The sequence below is a fragment of the Miscanthus floridulus genome, chromosome 19 (genome assembly GCF_019320115.1).
Source record: "Miscanthus floridulus cultivar M001 chromosome 19, ASM1932011v1, whole genome shotgun sequence".
Lineage (NCBI taxonomy): Eukaryota > Viridiplantae > Streptophyta > Magnoliopsida > Poales > Poaceae > Miscanthus > Miscanthus floridulus.
The window spans coordinates 6,284,767-6,304,386 of NC_089598.1; the positions used below are offsets into that span (position 1 = coordinate 6,284,767).

Below are 19,620 nucleotides of genomic sequence, written 5' to 3' on the forward strand. Positions count from 1 at the left end.
GCGACGTGGTGTTTGAGGAAGCGGCGTAGTGGTCCTGGACCGAGGGCCAGCGTGGCGAAGCGGCTGATTTCGTCATCGATGATCTAATGCCGTCTGAGATCGTCACCACTACAACAACGACGAGCGCGCGTACATCGACAGCAACTGCTTCTACCTCAGCTTCGCCAGCTCCGTCCACCCACGCCTCACTAGTGCTGGACGCTGGGACTGCGACGCCGAGAGCGCACACGCAGTTGGACGCGGACTCGGTCGAGTTCATGTCGCCACCAGGAGCTGGTGCGTCACAGCACTTGGACGCGGACCACGACGCCGATGCCCCTGTTCGGTACCGCAGCGTCGACAACGTTCTTAGGGAGGCCACTCCACCAGGTTTCGCTGCGCGGGAGCTGGAGGAGCAGCTCCTGCTTGCAAGCGAGGCCGAGCCGACGACATTTGAAGAGGCGCTGCAGCATGAGAACTGGCGCCTCGCCATGCTCGATGAGTTCACCTCCATTGAGGCGAACGACACCTGGAGGCTCATCGATCCGATCCCTAGAGTGCGCCCGATCGGCCTCAAATGGGTGTACAAGACGAAGAGGGATGAAGCCGGGATCGTTACCAAGTTCAAGGCCCGGCTCGTCGCTAAAGGATACGTGCAGCGCCAGGGGATTGACTACGATGAGGTCTTTGCCCCGGTAGCACGCCTAGAATCCGTGAGGCTGCTGCTGGCGCTTGCTGCAAGTGAAGGGTGGGCAGTCCACCACATGGACGTCAAGTCCGCTTTCCTGAATGGGGAGCTGCTCGAAGATGTGTACGTTCAACAGCCGCCGGGGTTCGTGATGAAAGGCCAAGAGACGAAGGTGCTGCACCTGATCAAGGCCCTCTACGGACTCCGTCAAGCGCCCCGAGCCTGGTACTCCAAGCTCGACGAGTCCCTGATCAAGCTCGGCTTCAGGCGCAGCACGTCCGAGCATGCGGTCTACCTCCGTGGTGTGGGCGCACGACGCCTCATCGTTGGAGTCTATGTGGATGATCTGGTGATCACCGGAGGGGATCCACGCGACATCAGCACCTTCAAGGAGGAAATGAAGGCGACATTCAAGATGAGTGACCTTGGGTTCCTGCGCTATTACCTTGGGCTGGAGGTGAAGCAGTCAGAGAGCGGCATCACAATATGTCAGAGTTCCTATGCTGCAAAGATTCTGGAGGGTGCCGGTCTGACAGGATGCAATCCAAGCCACACTCCCATGGAGTCAAGGCTTAAGCTCAGTAAGTCTAGCTCAGCCCCTGTCGTCGACCCCACGTCTTACAGAAGCATTGTGGGCTCTCTTCGTTACTTGATGAATTCAAGGCCAGATTTGGCATATTCAGTGGGGTATCTCAGTAGGTTCATGGAGAGTCCTACTGCTGAGCACTTGGTGGCCATCAAGAGAGTGTTGAGGTACATTGCAGGGACCTTGCATTATGGCTGCTATTATCAGAGGGAGAAGGAGGCACAGCTCACTGGTTTCAGTGACAGTGACCTGGCTGGTGATCTTGATACAAGAAAGAGCACAACTGGTGTCCTTTTCTTCCTCGGTTCTAGTCTAACTACCTGGCAGTCCCAGAAGCAAAGAGTGGTGGCTTTATCTTCATGTGAAGCTGAATACATCGCCGCTACTACAGCTGCTTGCCAAGGTATCTGGCTGGCTCGGTTGCTCGCTGAACTTAAGGGAGAGAAGGTCAGGAGCATCACACTAAAGATGGACAGCGAGTCTGCAATTCAGCTAAGCAAGAACCCAGTATTCCATGACCGTAGTAAACACATAGATGTGAGATATCATTTTATACGGGAGTGTGTTGAAGAAAACAGGGTGAAGCTACAGTCTGTCAGGACAGCTGAAGAACTTGCAGACATATTGACGAAGGCATTGGGGCCTCAACAGTTCTGTGAGCTGCGCTCCAAGATCGGCGTCATCGATGTACAGACCGTGAACAAGGCTTAGGAGGAGATATGTTAGTAAGACTTGTTCATAGGTTGTTTAGTTTCAGTTTGCATGTTTTCTATTTTTCAGGCTTTGCATGCGCACGAGCACCAACCTGTGGCTGCCATGCGCGTAGAAGGACATGACGAGACTAGCTCGCATGTTCCTGGGCTGAGCGGTATTCTAGCGGCATCGTGGGCATGGGGATGGACGTGCTCGTCGTGCGGTGTGCGGCTAGTCGCTGCCTGCCACTACTTTGTATTGCACACAAATAAAAAGGAATAGAAAAAAGAAAATGCTGCTTAGTTGTTCGCAGCACCAAAAACTTCCGTGTTCCAAGTGTTCGCGTTTGTGTGTGTTGTGTCGAGCTCCTCACCGAGCTCTCGTCACCGCCGGCGGCGTACATCGCCGTGGACGTGACTGACATTCAGAAGAGCACACCAGGGACAGACTAACATCGATTCTTCTTCATCAGGCTCAACTCTTCTTCCTTTCATGGCCTTTTGGTATTGGGGATTTGACTGATGGAGCAGCAGCAGCTGGGGGCCGACCCAAATCCAAGCTCTGCATCTCGCTTGCCAGCAGCGCCCTCCGTTCTTTCAGGAAGTTGAGCCGGTTTGTCAGCTTTACTAATGCCGTTGACGCTGCTGGTGGTATGCTTCCACCGAAATCCTGATCAGCAACAACATAGGAGCACTCATCATCACTAGCTCATCAATTGACAACATAGGAAAGGAGCATCATCTCATCTCATCTCAAGCACAAACCTCTAGTCTGCTGGATCCATGAAGCCCTCTTATCAATGGGCTATTTGAATACTGTTTCTGCGCAAGATTCCACTTCGAATTAGAGGATGATGACGACGACCCATCTTGGCCCTCCCTGGCAATCGATTGCCTTCTTTGAGGAGCCCTCTGGCTGATGCTCCCGACTGCCTCGTGACCTGGCTTGGCTGTTGAAGAAGGCGAATGCTGCGCAGTTTGCTTCCTTGACTGCTCAATATCACCCTGAAATGTTTTCTGTTCTTTTTAACCTGGAAAAGAGTTTCCTCCCGCTTATATTGAAAGCAGAATGAAAGGAATTTGGCACTCTTACAATGTCAGATGCAGAATCACCCCCAACAGTCGGTGACGCTTCCACTGATGAGCTTTCAGGTCTGGAGAAAGGGGCCCCAGTTTACTACAAGTCTACAACCGAAATGACGCCAGAGAGAAAATAACAGACCAAAACCTTACCCGCCAAGCCTGTCTGTATTTACGAGCCGTTTGTTGCATGATTCACAGCACAGCAGCTGGCTGCTAACCTGCCCACGAAGATCAGAAACCTCTTGCTTCAAGTTCATAATATCAGATTCAGCAGTCGCAACTTCCTCAAGATCAGCCTTAGTCTTTAATTAACAGAGTAAACATTTTAAATCATGGAGAACAAAGGAACTCAGAATAAACTCGCTAATCACTTCTTTAGGAAACTACCTTGCTGTCTACTGTTGACGGCAAGGACACCTGCCCTCTTCGCAAATTCATCACCCCGGACTCCAAGGATGTTCTCAAATTTCTCTCCTTCTGCAGCTGGTCCCTCAAACTTTCAACCTATTGAATCAACAATTTTTTGCTGTCAAAAAGAGAAATGTATGACTTACTCTGAGAAAACACACCCAAACACCTTCAGAGGAATGAAATACTACATGGCCATAATTTTGCATACTGAACACTTTGAGCATTATTTTATTGCAAAGCTTCTCATCTAATCACTGTGGCCTTTATTTCTTCTTGATGGCACAACGATCTCTTATCGAGACAAAGTGATCCAAAGCTACCTGGGTTTTACTGACCCAAAATGAAAAGAAAAGATAACCCTTCAGTTCTTACTTCTTTTTCAAGTGCTAAACGGCGCTCATGTAGTTCCTCTTTCCGCTTTTCTAGACTTGACTGTAGGATTGCATTTTCTTTGGCCTATGAAAGAAAAGGAACAATATCATCTCATCGGGAGGTATACAATGCCACTTAACCCAATTCATGTGATCCTAGGGGAAAAGGCTTTACCTCCTTTGCAATTTTCGATTGGAGATCAATTTTGCTGCTCTCAAGTTTCTCAATAAGGGTCCTTGTTCAGAAGCCACATCAGAAAATAACTCAAATGTCAGCCAGAAATTGTGAAAGCTTCCTTGCATGTTTTATTTATTTTTCGTTCCAAACTGCTGTTAAGTTTTGTTTGTGATAGTTTTACTAGTTGAAGTCAACATGCAAACACCAAATTGAAGGACAGCTTCAGAGTGAATAAGCGAATGGCAAATGGCAAGTTTGCGATAGTATTAAACAAAGACCAATATCACAAGTAACAAATAATGTATTGAGAAAGAAAAGCTGGAAAAAGATTGTGGTGCTTTCAAAGTATATATGTTTACAATTCTTTCAATAAAATAGGACATGCCCAAAGGCCAAAGGTGTCCAGGCCACTTACTCATCATCGCTGCAGCATTCAATCTCCTCTGTTGACAGGTCTTTCCTTGCCTGTATATCAAGTGTTCCCATAAAACCTACCAGCAGTAATATGAAGAACTGTACCAATAACATTTTCACTTACTGAAGTACGGCCCCATAAGGTTCTTTTGCCCTTCTCCATAGATTTTTCTCTGGAAGATGATGAACGAGAAGTTGATCTTAGTATACGATCTTTGGATCCATTTGGTCCACATGATTCTTGTTTCTGGTTGGATTGAGTATTGATCTCCATATGAGAGGTATCCTCTGCCTGTGCACCTTCTATGGAAAATGAATTAAGCGGAGAAGAATTTTGATCAGTGCCTTCCCTTGATGCACCATTTTCTATCTTGCTGCTCTTATAGGAGGTTGAAGATACTGGTTATTTTCATTACCTGCAGTTTCTGAGATATTGTTTTTAACCTATGGACCAAGAAAAATTGAAGTCAGAGACCTAAAGCTGCAGTTCTGAAAAATACATGTGTTCTACACCAAATGAGCAAAGTTATTTGCAACTTTGTATGTGCTTTGAAGCAGTAGTCTAAACAATTCTTCAATATTGTATCCAAGAGCATAGTGTGACCAAGGTTTTCTTGTGTAAGAATATAGTTACAAACACCGCAAAGCGATTTGCAGTATATGATGCACTTAGAAGTCTCCATGAAATAAAAGCAGTTATTGATGTAACCATCTTTATAAAAATATAAATACCACTGTTTAAAAGTGGAAAAATTTGACCACACACATAACTTAGGCACCCATATTAATGGACAAAACATATGAGCCAAGGAGCTAATCTATGCATGCTAAAAGGAAGAAAAACAGGGTAACCTCAGAAATTGAAATAATAAAATATAGCACATTGAAACAAGAATCATATCATGAAAGGCTGAAAAAAGCTAACATCTGTCTCGAAGGACCTTCCAATGCCAGCATGGAGAATATCTCATCTATAATGTTTTCGAATCCATACAATGATCAGTGAAGTACCTTGACATTAGCGTTGATCTCATGTTCACTGTCATCAGAGTAGTCCAAGTCTTCTTCAATGTCATCTTCACCAGAATCATAAGAACCATCGTCATCATGGATGTCATTATCTGTGGAATATTCCTTATCAACATCATCATCCTCAGACTCAGTATAAGCATCTGAAGAACAGGAACCTTCTTCCAAGTCCTGTATGATAATCAGTTGTTATAACTCATGAATGGCTACGGGAAGTACTTCAAATGGATCCAGTAAAAAGAGGATACATCAAATATCTGATAAAATTCCTCCATCATAATAATAACAATAGCTTGTGCATGATTCGCAGCCGCAGCAGCTTGAAGTAGCTGGAATGAACTGTCCCCTCCCATACTAAATTCATTGTCTATGTCACATTCTCCAAGAAGAAGAGGTCGAAGGAGGAGTGGTGCCATGCAAGCTGCCAAAGCAGATTGAGACATCCTATTCACAGCTTTGTGTGACTCAACAATTTGCATCATCTTAAGAGTCCTGAAAGAAACCTGATTAGTCTGGAGCCGATTTGTTGGAATAATTTTGTTATGGTTCTACAGGATAATGTAACTCAGTCAAATTGATTATAATGATATCAAGGGATGAGAAGCCCCCATCAAGAATGAAAATCCAGCTATGACGCCACAGGAATTAATAAGTATAAAGCCTTGATTGGCAAGAAAATATGATATAAGCATATAAGTTAGATACCTCTGCAACAATTGTCGATTTGGTTCTGGGAAAACTTCATATATCACCCTATTTATCTCATCAAGTCTTCTTGCCTTGTCACTTCCTGTATAACACTAGTCTTGATCATTGTATGATTCTAACATATCAAAATGCTGTAGATAAGGGCATATATTGATTTAATTATGTGTAGTTACTTTATGACATCAATTGGGATTATATATCAGTTTGATTGATAAATTCAGAAATGCAAGATAACTACTGAATGCATAAGCAAAGTTCCAAATCAATCTTACGGTATGCTTTAACCAGGGCAGTGCAACATGATGCAGGAACTGGAGATGATGGCATCTCTCGAAGAACATACTGTATCAAACGAAAACCAGACAAATATCAGTGAAGAGCATTCCTTTTGAGTGAGATTGTAATCAACACTTGCCAAATATATACCTTAATACAGTCACCAATAACATGAGCATCCTCTTCTGGGGAGAACTCGTTTTTCCCTAAAAAACAAATTAAATGTGTCTTAAATAGTACAAAGAAGAAGGTAAAGCAGTCAAAGCAAATAAAAATACAATTCCCACATTATTATGGCCCTCATAAAATATCTTCATGAAAACATAGTGAAGAAGACAGATTATTTTATTAATTGAACTAAAGACTGCCAAACACCAAAAGTAGTTATCCTAGATAAGAAAAGAAAAGGTTCAGTCCAAAGAAATCACCCTTTTCATAATCCCGAATTCTGCGTTTGACTTCTTCAACATCAGCAGACTGACGCAGGATGCCCTCTACCTTGACCCCTACAGATGAAGGTTTTTTTGTGTGTGTTAGGACTGTGCTGAATGATTTATAGCCATTTATGCTTTTACTCACCATAACGTAAAATTTGGCAAGATTGCGTAATGACCGCAATAAGCAAAAGAACTTACCATGATCTTCAATGAACTTCAGGGCCTTCTCCAGAAATGATGGACTACCATCAGCATCTACTAGTGCAAATTCTGCAGGTCTGCCAATAACAGAACTGTCCTCCGCTGCACCACAAACAACTGAACTTGCTTAGCATAATGAAATGTAAGGATCCATCCCTCTCCCTCCCACAAAAAAAGTTCAGTTATCAGCAAATGCAGGAGTTCCATTCTACTATTTACAATTAGCGCAGTGATGTCTCTAAGTTGATCATCGCCCTTGCATGCGCTACCCTGGAGTCAGTGGCACTTGATTTATTTGCCTCTCTAGATGGCCTTTCGTTTTTAGGACCACCTTATGAACTATTAAGAGTTTGGTTGTATGGTTGCTTGAGTGTGCATTTTTTTTTTGTAATAAATGTGGCTGATTCCTCTATTTTGAGGATGAAGCTGGATTCTTTCCATTATGTAAAAAAAGACGCAGGCATATTATAAACATCTAATATCTGAATGGTGAGCAAGTGATGAAAATTAACACAGCTTACACTGTTCAGCTGGAGCTTCAGCAGGTTCTGCTGCTACATCAGTGCTGAATATTGGATTTTGCCCCATTGTATTTGCTATGCTGGGTGCCTGTGCTAGAGCACTCTCCAGTGCATTTCTCCACTCATTTAGATCTTCTGCAGTTTCTGCCTGCTTGGTGAAAATTCATACTATTAATTCATAAATAATAACATACAAGTATGGTACCTGTAACAAATTAATGGAACAAAAACGAGCCAATTTCTACAGTGTTACGGCATAGACCCCTGCAAGCTCCTAAGGAACTAGAACTAGCATGGCCCTCACCTCAATCTAACCAAGTAACCATCACTACTGCTACTTCAGTCACTACCAGCCACACTCAGTTGTGCAAACCGCAACAAATAACCAAACCCAACTGGAACACCGGAAGCAATATGCCAGACATTGTATGAACTGGACAACTAACCTTCAGAGTGAAAGTTCGTCCATCACGGCCATCAGGAAAGAACACTGTCAAAAGTTTCCTTTCTTCTTTGACGACAACACTTAACCATTCCCCAATATTATAAGCTTATCAGACAATATAGAAGAATCATCAACCTTTCGTCAAAGTTTCGGTTTCATTGCATACCTTCCGGAGCTATTCAAGTCGATTCCACCAAGTGTAACAATTGGTTCAGCTCCTCTGGGTGGAGGCACATTCTGAAATTAAAGCACAAAATTGGGAGTGAGTACTGTGTTATTTTTTTTTTAAGAAACCAAACTTCAAAAATGGAAAGAAAAAACAAGCTTTAGCAATTGTACTTATGGCTTGATACAACAAAAAATAACCTTTTGTGCAACTTTTGTTATCCAACTAATAGGACGAAAAGTAACTATCCCACTTCACCACTAGTATCACCAGAATGTTTCCCCTGACAAAATGTGTATGCAATGATAATTGTATTCTGATTTCCATCACAGTAGAGTAATGTCAATTCGATAATCTATAGTGGTATCTGAGCAACAATATATCACAAGTAGCTGTGCGTATAGGTAAATAATCATGGTATAGCCGTATTGAGAGGGCCCAATAAAAACAGAACTCAGTCAGTCTAGCAGATACTATATTGCCAGCAACTACTTGGTAATGACTAACAAAGTAAAATGAGACTTACAGCCAAAGTAAAACTTGAAGAAAATATTATCTCATTAATAAAGTGCAGGTTTCACAATGTTATGGTCATTTGGGAGTGTATTTGCTAGGATCTCCTCGCGAGAAGCGGATTAGCATTACTAAAGCTTCTTTAGTGTTCTTCATTACAAGAAAAATTATTTTACCTCAAACATATGAATAGGATATCACAGAGAGCAGATTGACGTATGAATAATGATGTAAATAAACACAAAAAAGTACAGATAATACAGTAGAACTTAAGGAAAAGGAGGAACATTGAAGGAACTAGTGCAGTATATCTTACAGGGTCACTTCTGAAGAACACTAGGGATGCCCTTGTAAGAATAAACCAGCGCTTTTTCCATGATGTCCATCCAATTCCTGTTTATAGAAGATTTAATATGTAGTGTTTTATCTTGAAAGTAAAATGTGATCAACTATGGAAGTCACTAAGTGGGGCAGCCAAGCTTTGACGCTTAAACAACATATGACCATTTGGCACTAAAAAAGGGATAGCATAAATAAACTATTTAAGATATTAAAGGAGAGGGAGGAGAACACAGAGTTTATGCAATATCATACATATTCGCAGGAAAGCATACCTTTAGATGAAAGTAGTAAATGTCCACTCTTAAGAACCTGCACTAGAAAATGTTTATCATTGTCCTCAAAAAATTTCTACAAAGATACGGAGAACATAACCAGGTATATTTCTCTATTTTTACTGTCTATCACGACTTAAATAATAGTATACTTTGCAACAATAAGATAAGTTTCTAATAACTTTCACTTTGACTATATGCTGAGGCACAACCAAGTTGCAGATAAGCATCAGTGGCAGCCATGCACAGTGATGACAACTTGTGAAAACATCAAATTGTATAAATTCAGCTGATACGTGTTGAGCAGCGTATTAGTTATAGGACACGGTACATCATTAAAAAGGCCATTTCTTTTATTTTCTTTACTGCAGCACAAAGCCTTTAGTTGTAAGATTACACAAACCTGGCAACTAGGACAAGAGGTCGGTGGGCTGTCACCAGTTTCAGATGTGGAGTTCGGGTCTCCCTCCCCACATCGACAGGTCTTAAACTGATTTACATTCTCAGTAGGCTGTGAAGAAGAAACCTATCAAGAGAATTAAACAAAGTGAAGTGAACATGTAGAACAGTGCCTCGGTCAAACAATTAAACAGTGATCTTGTGAACTTGACTCTAGTGCAAAAGGAAGAGGGGGGGGGGGGGAGGCTTTTACGTAGAGAAGTTTTATTACTATTATTATATAAAGCATAATAAGGCATGGATTTTTGTTTCAGCATATCCTCCGTAGGCATGCATTATGCAGCATACTCTCTGTGATTTATTACTCTTTTGTGTACCAATGATTCATAACTAGAATGCCTGAAGTAAACTATACGGTGTGATTGCTACCCAACTCAGAACAGTCATATCCAGTTTATTACTCCAGTAAAGCACTTGAATAATGCAACGGGGTATATACACATTGATAACCAAACTCCAGCACGGAACATAAAAGTTATTGTCGAAACATATGAACCGCTTACTTGCTGGTATGGAATCCTGAACTCGGAAGCTGACATTGTCAGCCTGGTCTAAACGGCCGACTTACGAAGAACGTCAGGATGATTTCTGTCCTGGCAATGTGCTGCCGTTCTTGCTCCCTATTTAGAGATGCAGGGTACAATGTTAGTGCCCATAAAGTCATGAGCTTTGTGCTCCACAACCCCCAAAAGAAGAGCAAGGTGAAAAAAAATGGCACAAGTAACTGATCCGAATACCAATTTGCTGTGCTTTCAGATAAAGACGTGCCTATGTGGAGCTGATCGATGTGCGTTGTTCCAGGTGTGCAACCAAGATTCGATTTTGATTGTGTGAAGGGCATGGACTGTCGATCCATGATCCATATCGCAATCAGCTACAGGCTGACTGGCAATGTACATTCGAAACATATAGATGCTGGGGCGTCGCGGATGTTACCTGAATGAATTGAAGGAATAAATGTCACTGACGCGAATGGCGGAGGGAAGCGGCGAATTCAGATTTCAGAGTAATTAAGTTGCGGCTTGCGGGGGCAGGAGAGGACAGGAGGCGATCAGAAATCCCCTAGCCTAGACTAGCCTCCCGATGGTTGTTGCCCCCGACAGCTGCAAGAGCTGCCCCTCCTCCGCTCTTCCCTCTTGGCCGGTCTTGTTGTTTGTGGCAGCAATCCATGGTTGGTTGGTTGAGCTCCCTCTTCTCCAAGATACATGGATCCGATTGGAGTACTATTCTTGGTAATGGAGTGGACAGCATCGGAGAAGCAATTGGAGACATGGCATGCGGTTCAGGTGGAGGGACGACGCCACGTCGTTGCCCCGCCCGCGCCCGGGGTTCCTGCTTGCTCCACTGTTCACTCCCTCCATCTCTCCGCTGGGATTTGGGGAACAGTGACCAGCCATCGTCGTCTCGTCTCATCCGTGAGCGCCGCCGGAACCGGAACCGGAACACAGCAGCAGCTCCAACCCGTGGGACCATCCGATCCGAGTCAATGACATATTCGATTCACATACTTATGGGGTGCTGCGCTGCCTTTCAAAGATACCACTCCCCCCGGTCACAGATAATTACGTTTTAAACAAACACAACGTTAACTAGCACTTTTTGTTATAAGACAAAATATTTATCAAACTTAACCAAAAAATATGTATTATGAGGGCAAACATCCAAACTCAACCCAGAAGGCATATAAGGGCTTCCCACGGTTTCTAAATCGGTAGTCTAGGTGAGATTTTATTGGCCATAGAGAGAGATCACCGAGCTAGCGCCTTTGAACTCGCTAATCTCACATGGACTCCTAGAAGACTTCCTCTCTCAGCTCCTTCCCCCATCTGGTAGAAAGGTTGCATGCTTTTTCGATTTTTTATTGTTTCCAAGCTAGCGATTTGATATTGGCATTGAGCACACCCTAAGAGCTGAGGCACTGGTGTCGTTCTTGTGTCTTGTAGAACAACCGTGCCAGAGTCTCATATGGTTAACTCAAGACAACCCAAACATCACCAGGTTTGAAATTAATATATAGTTTATCTTACTTTTAGTGATGTTGAATAGAATCTCCCTGCTACTTTATTCATTTTGTCACTTGTTGATCAGCTTGCTAGATGGTTTATATATTGCACTTTTTCCTCGACAGACACACAGCAAAAAGTGAATTAATTAACCGAGGGATGACGAGTGCAATATACATATGATGATCCATCAAACATGAAAATTTAATTAGTGTGCATGTCTGTTTATGTTCTTAACCATCAGATATATTTTGATCCATCAGAGCAATTGCAACGATATATATAATCCCAAGTTGAAGAGACGAGCAGACAATCTAGATTAAATTGATTTCGGCAGTGCTAGTACCCAGATGGACGTCGGCACATGCACTCTGTCTCCCTCCGCGCACTTGCATCCGGCGCCCCCCTCCCACGCAGGGCCCGCACAGCCCGACTGCACGTGGGAGTCCTGAGCTCGCGCCCCCTCTGCTTCTCACGAGCATGCACGCGGCCAACAGCTGCATCAGGTGATTACGGCAAGTGGCTATGCCAGCATCCAGAAAGAGGAGGGGGCGACGGATGCTCAGCCGACGCTGGGAGGAGGATGAGACATCGAGGCGAAGGCAAGGCAGCAGAAAGCGAGGATAGAGATACAACACCCGATCTACTTTTGAAATATCCGGATGCAACTTTTGCAATATACTATGTCTAAAGGCATCTGAAACACATGAAATTTGCATCTGAAACAATAGTTGCAATACCAGATCTACTTTTGAAACACTAGTTGTAACACCAGATCTACTTTTAAAACATGCAGATGAAACACTTGCAAACATACGTCTGGAAAACGAGATGAAACATTTGGAGCATACACTTGAAAACACATGTGTATAGCCACTGCAATACATGCAACATTCTGATATACTTTTGTAACATAAAATGAAACACTTGCAACATCCAAATGAAAAACATCTGAGACACTTGAAACATACTCTTGCAGTCTGGGCTTTGTTTGGACGAATGGAGGCACGCCGCCGTGGAGGTCGACGGCGGTGCATGGACCTCGCTGTGTGGCAGCGGCACGAACAACTCGCCGGTGGGCGTGGCATCACAGGAATCTCGTCCCCCTCGCCTGCTTGCTAGAGCATTCATTGTGGAGGCTCGCCGGCTCGGTGGAGGCGGTCGCGGCTCACTAGCTCAGTGGAGGTGGTCGCGGCAAGCGGGCCCCCCGCGGCGAGGAGGCTGCGCAGTGGAGGCGGGCAAGGCAGACCGGGCTCGGTGGGGAATACGGCGTGGAGAAAGCTGCAGGGGATGGAGTGCGGCACTGCGGGGGACTGGCGGCGGCAAGGCGGGGTAGGGTGGGCGGGTGGGCACGGTGACGCAGGGAGGAAACGGTGCAGCGAGCATCGAGACACGCGGACAAGATGAGCGGATAGGGTCACTCGATGAGCGGCGCGTGCGGGAGTGAGCGGAGGGAGAGGGAGACGTCCTTGTTAAATGTATCATTATCGAATTGATTTAGTCCACATCCCCTGGACCGAGGCCGACTCGGAGCGCGCCGACGTGGCCAAGCGGTGGGCGTCGGTCACTGGTACAGAACAAAGCTTTACTCCTGGTGGGAAACCCCCCTCTAGTCCCAGTTCCCCACCCGGGAGTAAGCATCCGGGACTAAAGGGGGTCCTTTAATCCTGGGTCACGAACCGGGACTAAAGGGAGACTTTTAATCCCGGTGGGTAACACCAACCGGGACTAAAGGTCCTCCCAGCTTTTAAAAAAATAATTCCTCCCACCGCTGCGTGAGATTCGAACCCAAGACCTCATGCATTGCTTCGCGCGTAGCTTACCACCCCACTTACACAACACATCTGACAAAGAATGGGATGCTTCCCTTTTGAATTAACCCATCGGGGGACCTTTAGTCCCGGTTGGTATTACCAACCGGGACTAAAGGGTCCTTTAGTCCGGGTTGGTGTTACCAACCGAGACTAAAGGGTCTACCTTTAGTCCCGGTTGGTGTTACCAACCGGAACTAAAGGTTAGGGACTTTTAGTCCCGGTTGGTGGCTCCAACCGGGAGTAAAGGTCCACCTTTAGTCTCGGTTGGTGTCTCCAACCGGGACTAAAGGTCCCCTGCCACTATGCCGAGTGCAGTAGCCGTTGGGCAGGGACCTTTAGTTCCGGTTGGAGACACCAACCGGAACTAAAGATCTCTGTAGTCCCGGGCGCAAAAAATACCAGGACTAGAGCCCATTTTAACCTCGGATGAATGGGTGCAGTCCATCCCCCGGACGGTGCTTCTGGACACCAAGACCGGCGGCGCTAGCATGCTGCAGTGGCCCGTCGAGGAGGTGAACTCCCTGCGCGGCTGTGCTGTGCCTCGGCTCCGCCGACCTCAGCGGCGTCACCGTCGGCCCCGGCGCCGTGCTGACGCTCAGGCTCCGCCGCGTCACACACCCGTTGGACATCGTCGTCGCCGAGTTCCCGAGTTCACCCTGGACGCCCGCGCTGTGGACGACAGCGACGAGGCCGACGACGTCGAAGAACATTACGACTGCGGCACGGGCGTCGGCGTCGCTGGGCGCGGCGCGCTCGCGGTCCCTTCAGCCTGCTGGTGCTCGCCGACGCGCGTCTACTTCTACGTGTCCAGGCAGCAGGGGCGGCTGAGCGCGCACTGGTGCCACGATGAGACTCGCTCGTCGCGGGCCAACGACATCGTCAAGCGCGTCGTCGGCAGCGCCGTGCCCGTGCTGGACGGCGAGGAGGAGGCCCTAGCTTGCGGTGAGGGTGCTGGTGGACCACTCCATCGTGGAGAGCTTCGCTATGGGCGGGAGGACGGCCGTGACGTCGCGCGTGTACCCGACGGAGGCCATCTACGGTGCCGCCGGGGTGTACCTCTTCAACAACGGCACCGTGGGCAGCGTCACCGCCAGGAAGCTCGTCGTCCACGAGATGGACTACTCCACCTATAACCTAGACTTCGTCATGCCCACCTGCAGACCTCTAATGGATTATGGATTAGTTAATAGCTAGTACTCCAGTGGATAAATCCATCCATCATTGTCTGCTTATTATCGATTGCCTCTTTTTGAATGCGATCTTTTCGGGCGAAATGAAAAGAAATGAATTGCTGTTTTTTTTATCAGAAGAAAAGAAAGGGATTGCTTGCAGAGTAGAGATGGAATGTTTCTGGCCCAAGCAAGACCCTCTCCAACTGTCATGCATGCATAAAGACCGGAGTGGACCAGTATCAGTGTTGGGCCTGGCCCTTTGCCTTGGGGGTAAGGCATATGGCATCTCTATGCTCCCCTAAAAAAAATGGCATCTCTATGCTCTTTGCGATTCTCAAAAAAAAAAAAAAAAAAAAAAAAAAAAAAAAAAAAAACTCTATGTTCTTTGCACAAAAAAAAAAAAGATTTAAGTGCTGAATGACAGGGCTTCTACGTCCCTAAACAGCTCCAGTTTCTAGCGAATATATTGTGCGCTACAACAAAGAGTTGTTTTCCTGTAATATCTTATCAAAATGAACTGAAAGCTAATAATAAAGCTAGAAAAACTATCTTCATGGGCTCCGGCTCCTACCTAAATAGTATGCCCAGGCCCATAAACAAAGTTGTAACAAAAATTTGCAAGAACCTATAGATAGAATCAAAGTGGTGATGGTGAGGGCCATGTGAGAGTATGGAAGGGAGAAGCCGTGTGAGATGAAAACCTCATGTACGATTTTGGAGGGTGAGCTAACTAAAAAAAACCCGTCCTCACTTCACATTGCAGGCTGCATCTCGTTGCTCTTCTTACAAGTTGCAACGAAGGGCATATGCATCTTTTTTGCTATTCCTGCAAGAAAATGATTCTAGCTTATCTTTGCTGGCGTGCAGTCGTCAGAATAGAGATGACATGAAAGCAAATGCGAGCCCAAGAAAGTATAAAACAGGGTTCTTAGCCAGGGCAACAAACACAACAAAGATATTTCTCCTTGACCCCAAATTATAGTTCATTTTGACCAAATTTATATGAAAATTAGTTTCGCTGGTGACTGTACAGTTTTTGCTAAAACCATGTCATGAGTATCATGTTTATGTATTATTGCATGTGGTAAAATGAGAAATTAAATTTTATTGCACTAATTCTCAATTTTAGCTCTAATTTATTCCTTGTCCAAATACTCTCCAGCACAACTCAACTCACTATTATCATCCTGATCCAACTCCATCTCTCGCTATTTCATCTCCTTCTTATCCCCGGAGCACACCCTCAGCACACTCGTAGAGCAAGCCCGCGTAGCACGCTTGCAGTACCCTTCACTGGCAAGTTTCGCCAGTGTCATTACTTCGCCGTGTCATGGATGGCGAGTTAGGCAGTAGCCTCTAGCGTGTTGCACGCGCTCTTCAGCAAACGAAGATAACCAACCGCAGCAGCTCATAGAAATTCGCGTGTCATCCATTATTTCTAGACCCACGCTAATGTACCCAAATAGCATTCACTAGGATCCACCCGATCATCACGTCCAACAAGCGTCGTGAAGTCCAAGTTGTCCTTCCAGCACGTCATCTCTCTCCACGTGAGAGCTCCATAGCCACAAAGTCAAATGACAAATTATTGTCATTCATTAATTATTAGAATACCACTTGGCAAGATTTATATCTCCATCAATCTCGTGACGCGCCACTGTCCTCTCTCGTTGTTCTAATCACCCACGTCTTTACTTCGCTTGCTAATCGCCTTGCAAAATTATCAGCGCACGTCGCGCTGCCGCTGCCATAGTGTGTCACGCACGCCAAGTGTTTTCCCAGTACCAGCTCCACCTCTAGCCCCGCGTCTCCTGCCTATAAAGGACACACCGCGCAACCCTCCCATCACGCCGAGCTCCAGAGCTGCGCTCTGCCGCTCACCATCTTAGTCCCCAAATCGAGTTCTTGTGTTCTTGCCCGAGAAAGCTGCGCTCTGTCGAACTTTCTTTCTGAGCTGCAATCGGCCGAGGTAGCTAATCTCCAAGGATCCCCTCATTCTCCTTCTCCATTATTTCCTTTGTGTATTAAAAAAAAGCATTATCGAAGAATCAAAGTCAAGAGAAGCTTATACTCGTCGTTGCTTGCAGTAAGGGGTTGTACTCATGGAGGAACTTGGCGTAATCCTCTTTTAGAAGAACTTGGTGGCATTGGCTTTAATTTCTCCACACCACACCACGCCATTCCATTTCCATTTTCCTTCGTAAGCGTCGCCGTCCGTCTCGGTCGTGATGAACTTGTTGTTGCTAGTGTCGCGTCGCCGTCCGTCTCGGTCGTGATGAACTTGTTGTTGCTAGTGTCATAACCATCCAAGTACCTGGCTCCTTTTTGGCATGCATCTGGTAGCAAGTCTCCCCGCCAGCGCTATCTCACCACTCCTTTTCTAACTTTATATATAACACTATAAATTTAGAAAAGGAGATTATAATCAAGTTATCATATACTCAATGATGGCTACAAACCAAACGGCCATGCAAAACTTGTTTACAGATCGTGTGGCTGATGATATTGAAACCACATGCATGTCCAATGTGCCGCGACCTGGCTAGGTAGTGGTAACCGACCAAACAATCATATTCAAACCATATAGTTGTGGCCACTGATCACACACATATGTTTAAGGGTCTGTTCGGTTATCAAACCGTATGTAATATAACCGACTTTGTTTCTGACATCTAAAGTTCAATTGCTCGTTCGATTTGTTGAAGATAACAATATCTAGGTACGTTGTATAGGCCAGGGTGTTGCCATGGTCTCAGGTTGTTGAGCCGTGTGCATGCATGTAACAAATGTATGGAGGTAGATAGATCTAGCGTGTGAGTTTGTTGTAACAACACCCGGTGTATGTGGCCACGCAGGGAGCTGTTCCCTGCCTATTTAACATGTACCGAGATCCCACGGTGAGGGTATCTCATTCCCTCATTTTGTTTCACATGGTATGAGCCTAACACATATCCCTGCGGATTAGATCGATCCCGCTTCCTTATGGCACCTTCCTCTGACGCCGCCGCTGCTGCCTTTCCCTTCGGCTTCCTTCCACCGCCGTCGGAAAAGCTCACTCGAGGGAACTACACCATGTGGCTCGCTCAGGTCTCGGCCACCCTTCAGGGTGCCCAACTCTGGGGCTACACCAAGCCCACCTCCAAGCCTCCTCCTGAGTTCCTCCCGGAGGACGCTGCCGCTGTTGCGGCCGCCACTGCGGCCGACAAGCAGACCGCGCCGGCGGTCAACCTAGAGTACGAGAAGTTGTTTGCCTAGGACAGTCAGGTCCGCGGCTATCTCTTCTCCTCCCTCTCCAATGATGTCTTCTCCCAGGTGGCGTCCTCAACCACGGCGGCCGATCTCTAGGCCGCGGTCCAAGGCCTCCAGGCCTCCCAGTCCCGGGCACGCATCATGTCCACGAGGATGGCGCTCTCCACGGCGACCAAGGGCTCCTCCACCATGGCGGAGTTCTTCACCAAGATGAAGGGCTTGGCTGACGATATGGCGTCGGCCGGCAAGAAACTCGACGATGATGAGATCGTCTCCTACATCTTGATGGGTCTTGGCGAGGAATTTGACCCGGTTGTGACCAGCGTGTCCAATCGTGTTGAACCCATCTCGCTCCAGGAACTTCAGGCTCAGCTGGTGAGCCATGAACAACGACGTGAGATCCGTGACAGCGGCTCCCACTCCTCTGCCAACCTCGCCGCCAAGGGCGGCCGTGGTGGTGGTGGTGCTCCTCCAAATCGTGGCGGCCGCGGTGGCGGCGGCAGGGGTGGTTCTGGTCGTGGCCGCAATGGCGGGCGCAGTGGCAATGGCGAGCGTGGCAAGAACTTCCTCGCTGGTGTTTTCTGTCAGATCTGCGGCAAGGAGGGGCATATGGCGCATCGTTGCTTCAAGTGCTTTGATGCCTCTGTCACGGGTCCATCGCAGAAGAGTGCGTCCTCCGCCATGACTTCGTACGGGGTGGACACTAATTGGTACCTGGACACTGGTGCCACCGACCACATCACCGGGGAGCTCGAGAAGCTCTCGTTCCGCGACAAGTACAACGGCGGCGAGCAGGTGCATGCCGCCAACGGGTCAGGTATGGATATCAGCTATATTGGTCGCAGTACTTTGCATACCCCACGTAGTCAGATTCATCTTAATAAGATTCTCCATGTGCCACAAGCCCACAAAAGTCTTATTTCTGTAAATCGTTTAGCTTGTGACAATAATGCCTTCTTAGAGTTTCATCCCAATGATTTTTTCGTAAAGGAACAGGGGACCCAGAGAACCTTGCTGCACGGCAGGTGTGAAGGCGGTCTCTACCCCCTCAAACCCTCGCACAATAATCAAGCTCTTGGTGTGTTCAAGCCGTCTGAGTCCGTGTGGCATGCTAGGCTAGGGCATGCGTCCTCTACCGTCATCCAACAAGTCATCAATCGTCATAGTCTTCCCTTTTGCAAGTCCAATAAAGATGCTATTTGTGATGCGTGTCAACGTGGGAAGAGTCATCAGCTTCCTTACCCACGTTCTACCAGTGTTTTAGCTAGTCCTTTGGATTTAATTTTCTCAGATGTATGGGGTCCCGCACAATCGTCGGTCAGGAAGAACAATTATTATGTTTCATTTATTGATGATCACACCAAATTTACTTGGGTTTATCTCTTGCGTCATAAATCTGAAGTTTTTGCTCGCTTTCATGATTTCCAAAGCCTAGTTGAACGACAATTTGGACGTAAAATCTTGGCTGTCCAATCTGATTGGGGTGGGGAATATCAAACCCTAAACTCATTTTTCCAGCGCATAGGGATAGATCATCACATCTCTTGCCCACATGCTCATCAACAGAATGGCTCTGCCGAGCGCAAACATCGGCATATAGTTGAAGTTGGT

General features: G+C 46.3%; 1 protein-coding gene and 1 pseudogene across 8 annotated transcripts; one reads left to right on the forward strand and one right to left on the reverse strand.

The window, feature by feature from the left end:
• Positions 1–2,139: 2,139 nt before the first annotated feature.
• Positions 2,140–11,226, reverse strand: LOC136528915 (rho GTPase-activating protein REN1-like). 8 transcript variants are annotated; one of them, XM_066521914.1, is made up of 26 exons: positions 10,708–11,226; positions 10,540–10,615; positions 10,275–10,391; positions 9,716–9,838; positions 9,313–9,349; positions 9,015–9,091; positions 8,186–8,256; positions 8,021–8,099; positions 7,575–7,722; positions 7,051–7,170; positions 6,844–6,921; positions 6,566–6,621; positions 6,412–6,481; positions 6,137–6,221; positions 5,680–5,923; positions 5,414–5,602; positions 4,819–4,846; positions 4,527–4,705; positions 4,404–4,453; positions 3,986–4,046; positions 3,812–3,895; positions 3,416–3,532; positions 3,179–3,330; positions 3,039–3,099; positions 2,711–2,950; positions 2,141–2,615 (listed from the first exon to the last, which is right to left on the reverse strand). In XM_066521914.1, the coding sequence occupies exons 3-26, from the start codon at positions 10,308–10,310 to the stop codon at positions 2,421–2,423; spliced, it is 2,580 nt and encodes an 859-aa protein (XP_066378011.1). In that variant the 5' UTR covers positions 10,311–10,391; positions 10,540–10,615; positions 10,708–11,226; the 3' UTR covers positions 2,141–2,420. The 8 variants fall into 8 exon arrangements, with proteins under 8 accessions (XP_066378014.1, XP_066378011.1, XP_066378012.1 ...); XM_066521915.1 differs by having other exon boundaries at positions 10,509–10,615; XM_066521917.1 differs by having other exon boundaries at positions 2,140–2,615; positions 3,179–3,246; positions 10,540–11,226.
• Positions 11,227–14,076: 2,850 nt separating this feature from the next.
• LOC136525457 (sucrose:sucrose 1-fructosyltransferase-like) lies at positions 14,077–14,782 on the forward strand (annotated as a pseudogene).
• The last annotated feature ends 4,838 nt before the right edge of the window (positions 14,783–19,620 follow it).

Excerpts from the sequence above, each read along its gene's own strand:
- LOC136528915 (XM_066521913.1), bottom strand. The coding sequence starts at position 10,310 with ATGTCAGCTTCCGAGTTCAGGATTCCATACCAGCAA. Across the intron at positions 9,350-9,715 it reads CCTCTTGTCCTAGTTGCCAG|GTTCTTAAGAGTGGACATTT; the intron begins GTTTGTGTAATC and ends TTTCTAGTGCAG. Across the intron at positions 2,951-3,038 it reads GTGATTCTGCATCTGACATT|GGTGATATTGAGCAGTCAAG; the intron begins GTAAGAGTGCCA and ends AAAACATTTCAG.